Source organism: Haliotis rufescens, unplaced genomic scaffold, assembly GCF_023055435.1.
Source record: "Haliotis rufescens isolate VD_foot unplaced genomic scaffold, xgHalRufe1.0.p SCAF_38, whole genome shotgun sequence".
Classification (NCBI taxonomy): Eukaryota; Metazoa; Mollusca; class Gastropoda; order Lepetellida; family Haliotidae; genus Haliotis; species Haliotis rufescens.
Genome location: NW_025964090.1, coordinates 4,309,208 through 4,316,726, shown reverse-complemented (window position 1 = coordinate 4,316,726; position 7,519 = coordinate 4,309,208). Strand labels below are relative to the sequence as shown.

At 43.6% G+C, this 7,519-nt stretch overlaps 1 protein-coding gene across 1 annotated transcript; it reads left to right on the top strand.

Annotated features, from left to right (window-relative positions):
- Positions 1-1,391: 1,391 nt before the first annotated feature.
- Positions 1,392-6,368, top strand: LOC124113787 (ankyrin repeat domain-containing protein 50-like). Its single transcript, XM_046474303.2, has 2 exons — positions 1,392-1,893; positions 3,798-6,368. The coding sequence occupies exon 2, from the start codon at positions 3,830-3,832 to the stop codon at positions 6,047-6,049; it is 2,220 nt and encodes a 739-aa protein (XP_046330259.2). The 5' UTR covers positions 1,392-1,893; positions 3,798-3,829; the 3' UTR covers positions 6,050-6,368.
- The last annotated feature ends 1,151 nt before the right edge of the window (positions 6,369-7,519 follow it).

Below are 7,519 nucleotides of genomic sequence, written 5' to 3'. Positions count from 1 at the left end.
ATTGTATCCCCGTTGTGTAGAACAACGCTCATGATGCCAATCACTGGATTGTCTGGTCAAGATTCGATTATTTTACTGATCACCGTCATAGATATTAGAACAAACTCGACTGACCCAGGGGTCGAAGGTTCTGCAAACAGCTGTGCCCAGTATCCATGCCATTAATCAATGTCTCCAAGAAGCAGACCCTTTAGCACTATCTTAAACAAGTGGCTGCCTCACGGTATAGTGGTGTATGCCGCGATTCGCTGTGCAGAGTTGTTTCTTGGGCATGCCAGAAACCTATGATTGTTGGTTCGAATCCCGGTTCGCCCCGATTCTGTTTCTAGGTTTGTCAGCACCATACCCGTGCTCGTGGGTTTCACCAAAGTGGTAAACGTCCGAGACCTGCATCACTTCGGGCTTTCCTCTCACATTAAGTTGACACGCTGCGATATAACTGGAATACTGTTAAAAGCGGCATTAAACCCAACTCACTCAGTCACTACATCCTACCTTTGTTTAGTTTCCTCACCAATTAAACTGACACACCATGAAACATAAGTTCTGGTAGAATCTTGATTTAGACTGATATTGGCACTGCACATAGTTTGCTTGTCTATGTATTAATTCTGAGTGAAGCACTATGAGTTGCCCTGTACGGTACAATAGATATATATATTATGGACCAATGTATGAGAACTATTCTCTTTCTCAGTGTAAAGACATATTACCTTAAAGCGTAAGTGTTAAGTCCCAAGTACTTTGGCTTTAGTTAACGTTTCCTGTGTTTCAGTTTAGAGCAGTGTAGTTATCGTAGGTCCTTCTCTGCCATTCCTGTTCTTGGTAGATAATCTTTTAAATTTCATGTCAGCTCAGTGAATGTTCTTTGAATGATGTATTTTATGATGTGGGAGTTTTATCATTGTTGAAGTTAATAAAGTCTCCATTTCATATTAAAGAAGTATTTTTGTCTTCCTGTGAGAACCAGAGTGGCGTGATGCGTCTTGTTTGTGTGCGTGATATACATTCTGGACGAAAGGTTATTTGTGTATAGAACCAATAACAGACTACCTGAGTTGTGGTTCTTTATTCAGTACAACAAGCTGTCTGAGGGGTGATTCTGTTAGTCAGTACGAGGGCTGGTCAAAAAGTTCTAAGCCTAACAAACATAACAAACAATTGTGAAAGTGTTTTTAATTTTATTTTTACTTTTTTCTCTGAAGTAAAAATATTGATGACTGCTCGTTACTTGTTCTTTTCCATTTCTGTGTCCATTTGGACCCCTATGACATTCAACTGGCTGCCACTAATATACAAACGACCCCAACAGACCAAATACACCCGCAAGGAACTACTCAAACAATGTACTACATTGACTAGTTGAAATTTAGTCAGGCTTAGAACTTTTTTACCATCCCTCGTACAACGCTGCCTGAGATGTGATTCTGTCTTCAGTACAACACGCTGTCTATGGAGTGATTCTGCATACACAACAACGCTCACGGTGGCCTTTTTATATTCGAGTCTCGACCAGGCACACCACTGATTAGTATAGTGATAAACGATGACACACATTTCGCCCATCCGATCCTTATTTAAGTCAGCCCTTACAAGCATAGGTCTTTTTGGACTTGTTATTCCCTGAATCACCGTAGGGCCAATAGCGTTACACTTTCATAGGGAGATACTGAACAGGCCATATCACCAAGTGATGCAGTGTAAGCAGATAAATACACCAGTTAGCTCAGCGCTACCTGAAGTAACAGAAATTGATAACAGAGGGGAGGCTGAGACGAAGTCCAAAGTTTGTGTCAGATAGTCAGTCTGTAGCAGCTGGGGTAGCGTGTGCTGGACATTCGGACAACTCGGGGAACGAAGAGGTCACGCCAGTGTAATGTTACTGAAAATATAGTAAGTATAATTATAATTTATTTACATACTCTTGGTAACTTTAAGTGTTCACGACTTCACACATTCGTGTTAAAAAATATGTTTTTAAAGAGCACAACATTGTTATGTAATGTACATCGATACAGATGCAGTTTTTACAGACCATGTATGGCAGTACTGCAGATTGACCAATACCAACGTAACGAATTACAGCTTTGCTGGTCGTCAGAATTTTATCTAGTATTCGTTGCCCAGAATTATTTTAAATAATAAAAGAACCTTCTAGCAACAATGTATTTTTGTGCCAGACTCTTTTTTTTAATTCAACACCGAATTTTCTGCGACATTCTTATAAAGAAATCGATAATACCCAAGCCCGTTATGCGAACGTGTGCGGTTGAGGAATGTATCATATAAATGCCCTCATTTTTTATGTTTCACATACCATGGCAACACAACCTTCACAAACGCCAAAGCATATTTTGTTATACATATTCTAGTTGGCGGATGTAAACAGGATGTTTTCTCCAACAATGTACTCTGTTCATGATTGAGCGGTAGGGTAGTTTAGTGCTGAAAGCGTTCGCCTGCCACGCTGAAGCCCCGGGTTCGATTCCCTACATGGGTACAATGTGTGAAGCCCATTTCTGGTGTCCTCCGCCGTTATATTGCTGGAATATTCTTATAAACGGCGTAATACCATACTGATCGCTCACTATTTCTGATAATATGATTCTTGGTGTATACACTCACTAAATTTGATTCAGTCTGTTCCAGATCCAACTCAAATTGTATTATGTATATCAGCTTAAAGCAATGATTACACAGTATCTCAGTTCACACATGACACTATTTACAACATCTGTACCTTGTCCAGATGAAAGTGATAATCGGCAAGGTACTACATGGCTTCGGACTTTCCTCCCGCCTTGATAGGACTGTATTTTGCTGAAAGCGACGTTAACATTCCCTTACGATGCACGTCGATAGATGTGTAGTAATATAAAGTAGAACATGGATATAACAAACTACGAAGGGACCAGAGAAATCAGTTCGTTATACCCGTTGTTCGTTACATACGTTTTCGCTCGGAAATGTCCGCCATCTTGGATAAAACAAAACACAATACACGTAACTGCAGCATTGACTTGTATTAGCAGTGATCACTTCATAGCATTCCATTGATAACATTTCATAACATTCATTTAAGTATAACAAGGTTGATCCGTCACCGCTGATTGTGTTGATTCACTGCTGATTGCGTACAGCCAATTGTCAGTGACACTTGACACTGAGTGACATTTCTCAGTTTGTCGGGGATCAGATATCAGTTCGTTGTATCCGTTAGTTCGTTGTAGAGAGTTCGTTATGTACGTAAATTTTATATGATATTATATAGGAAATAAATCGGGGATTTTTTAACAGTTCGTTGTATCCGTTTGTTCGCTCTATCCGTGTTCGTTATATCCGTGTTCTACTGTAGCACAAACGCCAAGCAAAATATGTTACGAAGAATACCCTTTTCTCGTCTCTTTAACGCAGTGTCATCTCAAATACGAACCACACTTACTTTGATTGTGTAGTTTATGTTTTTGAAAAATCAGGTTTTATCTATTGAACTTGGGGCATGGGTGGCACAGTCAGGCGCCGCAATTCGCAGTGCGGAGTTGCGTCCCTTGGACACGACAGAAACCTATGATTATGGGTTCACATCCCGGTTCACCCGATTTTGTTTCTTGATTTGTCAGCACAACACCCGTGCTCGAGGGCTTCGCCAAAATGGTAAATGTCTGAGACCTGCATCACTTCCGGATTTCCTCCCACAATAATCTGACACGCCGTGATATATAACACTGTTTAAAGCGGCGTTAAACCCAACTCACTCACTCATTATTATTATTGAAGTAACGTCTATTCTTATTCAGAACATCTGGAACACCCCATATGAAAATTCAAGATGGATGCCAGACCACCCGACCTACACGACGCGTGTCGAGATGGAAACGAGGCTGAGGTACAACGTATCCTGTCACTCGACTCTGTAGGCATTGACCGGAGAGGCCCGAACGCCAAGACACCAGTTCTAATAGCAGCAGAACGAGGCTTCAAACCGATATATGACCTGCTGGTTAATCGAGGATGCAATATTTCCAAAACTGATGACATCAACAATAGCATCCTCCACGCTGCGTGTAAAGGTGGCAATGTGGACATCGTTGAAGATGTCATTTCACGAGACGCTGCACTGCTAAACAGACGAGGTCATCACCGAAAAACTCCGGTTATGTTTGCAGTTGAAAACAGCCACGTAGGGATTTTTCATCTGTTACTGGATAAATATTGTGACCTGAAAGCTGGTGACACACTTGGCTACAATGTACTTCATTGGGCTTGTCTAGGTGGAAGTGCTAGCATTGTTCAACACCTTCTGGCTCACGGTAACGTTGACACCAACGGCAGAGGCAGCGATGGTGTCACACCCATAATGGCCGCAGCAAGAAATGGACATAAACAGGTTTTCGATATGCTTGTCGAACAAGGAAGCGATTTGTCCTTCGTGGATGGTCATTCCAATAACGTTCTTCACCACGCATGCCGTGGAGGGTGTTTGGACATTGTGGAATTTATTCTAACACAGGTCGTTGTTGATATAAACAGAAGAGGCAGGAATGGATTGTCGCCAGTGATGATTGCAGCAGAGAAGGGTCACAAAGAAATTTTCTATCTTCTTGTCAGTAAAGAATGTGATCTGAAGGGAGTCAGCAAGCTTGGCAACAACATTCTACACTGTGCTGCTTGTGGAGGATGTGTGGAGGTTGCGGAGTATCTTCTCTCACAGAAAACCGTCGACCTCAACAGCAAGGGTCATGGGGGTATAACACCCGTGCTGATGGCCGCCTTGATGAACCAACACGAGATGTTTCTCCTGTTGGTGAACACGGGTTGTGATCTGACCACTACGGACGCCAATAAGGACGACGTGCTTCATCAGGCTTGTAGAGGTGGAGCAACTAGCATCGTTGAGTACGTATTGTCACAAGATATCGCCGATATAAATGGGAAGGGAAAGAATGGGTTGACTCCTGTCATGATTGCCGCCGAGAGGGCCCACAAGGATATATTCTATTTACTGCTAAGTAAAGGCAGCGACCTCTCTGGGAGAAGCGTATCTGGCGACTATATCCTTCACTGTGCCTCCATAGGGGGTAATGTTGAGATCATTGAGTACCTTCTCTCCCAGGGAATCGATGACATCAATAGTAGAGGGCAGCTAGGAGCGACGCCTGTTATGATGGCGGCTCAGAAGGTGCGGAGAGAAGCTTTTGGGTTGCTTGTGAGTAGGGGAAGTGATCTGACAGTTGTGGATGAGAACAACGATAGTCTGCTCCACCATGCATGTTCAGGGGGTAGTGTAGATATTGTGGAGTATGTTCTGTCAGTAAGCAGGAAGGATATCAACCGACGTGGCCAACATGGATTGACGCCAATCATGATGGCAGCATACAAGGGCAACTCATTGGCGTTTCATCTACTTGCTGAAATCCACTGCAATATGTCATTGAAGTCTGACAAAAACTTAAACATATTCCATATAGCCTGTATATCAGGCAATGTTGAAATTGTGGAATGTTTGATCTCAAAAGGAGCTGATATGTCTTCGGAAGGAGGAGAACATGACAGGACACCAATTTCTATGGCTGCAATGAAGGGGCACCGCATGGTGTTTGATTTGCTCGTTAGGGAAGGTTGTTGTCTTACAGATGCGGATGCAGACAGCAATAATATTCTCCATCACGCAAGCATCGGAGGAAACGCAGAGATTGTTGAATATCTTCTAGCAAATGAAATACATGACATCAACTCTCCAGGACAGTTTTGGAGAACTCCTGCAATGATGGCAGCCGAAAACGGCAGGAAATCTGTGTTTGAATTGTTTGTGAAGAGGGGGTGTGATCTGACCCCCGTGGACGAGAGTGAAAACAATATCCTCCATGCAGCATGCTGTGGGGGGAATTTAGATATTGTGGAGTATGTCCTTTCCAGGGAGCTTGTAGACATCAACAGCCAGGGCGCGGGTGGGAACCCGGTTAAAGTAGCCGAGGCAAACGGCCACAAGGACATCGTGGACTTATTGAAGCGGAAAGGATGCAAGACGCAGAGTTGTGTCATATCATAGTAGGAACATTAACACAGCAGAACAAAACGTTTGAACTTGGGCTGAGACTTGATCCGTTGCTTGCAGTTAGGAGTGTGCAGTTTGGTTGGAATTGGGGATGGAACTGGGGTTGGAACTGAGGATGGAGCTGAGGTGGGGTTAGGATTAGAACCAAGACGTATATTTAAATAAGAGCCACTTTTGAAATTGGAACTGGAGCTTTGAAATACAAAAAACACACTGGAGTGTGAGGTAGAACTTGAGATTGGGAATCGATTTGTTCAGGTTGGTCTTGGGATTTGGTGTTGGGTTAGTGTTGGACCTGGGTATTGGGGTTAGGATGGGGTTGGGTTGTGGGTAGAGCTGGGGTTGAAACAAGTAGCAGAGGTTAGGATGGGGGCTGGATAGGGATTGGAACTGGGGCTTTGGGTTAGGATGAGGTTGTTTGGGTTTAAGTTGGAGCTAGAGTTTAGACTTGGGGTTAGAATGGGGTTGGGTTGAAGTAGGAGCTTGACCATTGGGTTATGATGGGGTTGAGGTATGAGGTGGGGCTTGGGGTTAGGTTTGGGTTTGGTTGAGATTGGAATTGATTTGAGGTTAGAATGGGGTTGAGATGAGCTAAGGGCTGGAGCTGGGGTTGATGCTGGGACAAGGGCATCTGATGGTGTTGGGGTGGAGTTGGTGTGGGGTTGGAGCTGAAACGAGAATTATACACAATAAGGGGAACTAGGATGTATGTGAAAAGGTGAACAAACAGTGGATCACAAAAAGACCACAGTGGTCAATGTTGAAATAAGAGGCGAATACTGTGGAGCTCCAGTGGCACAAATACAGCACCAGGCCATCGAAGAAAGCTGATGTTGGAGGACATCAAAGAAAACTAATGTGGGAGGCCGTCAAGGAAATTGATGTTGGAGGCTATCAAAGAAAACTGATGTTGGAGGCCATCGAAGAAAACTGATGTTGGAGGACATCAAGAAAACTGATGTGGGAGGACATCGAAGAAAACTGATGTTGGACGCCATCAAGGAAACTGTTTGTGTACCATCAGTTCAGTCCAGAGGGGACACGGGTGTCCAAGGCGTCTACGGCGCCGCGATTCGCTGTGCAGAGTTGCGTCCCTTGGGCACGTCAGAAATCTATGATTGAGGTTTCGAATCCCGGTTCGCCCAGATTTTGTTTCTAGGTTTGTCAGCCCAATACTCGTGCTCGTGGGTTTTACCGAAGTGGTAAACTTCTGAGACCTGCATCACTTCGGGCTTTACCTCCAACATTAAGGTGACACGCTGTGATATTTAAAAAGTGGCGTTAAACCCAGCTCACTCAGTCACTCTTTATTACATCTTCACATTTCGCCTCATGTCCATTGTGTATTATGTGTAATATAGTGATCGATTTTCTATCGCAGTTTCTCAAGGTGTATAAGTGGATCTACCTGGAACATATACATTTATTAGCCCTGAGTGAAGAGGATGCACGGGTACCGGACAC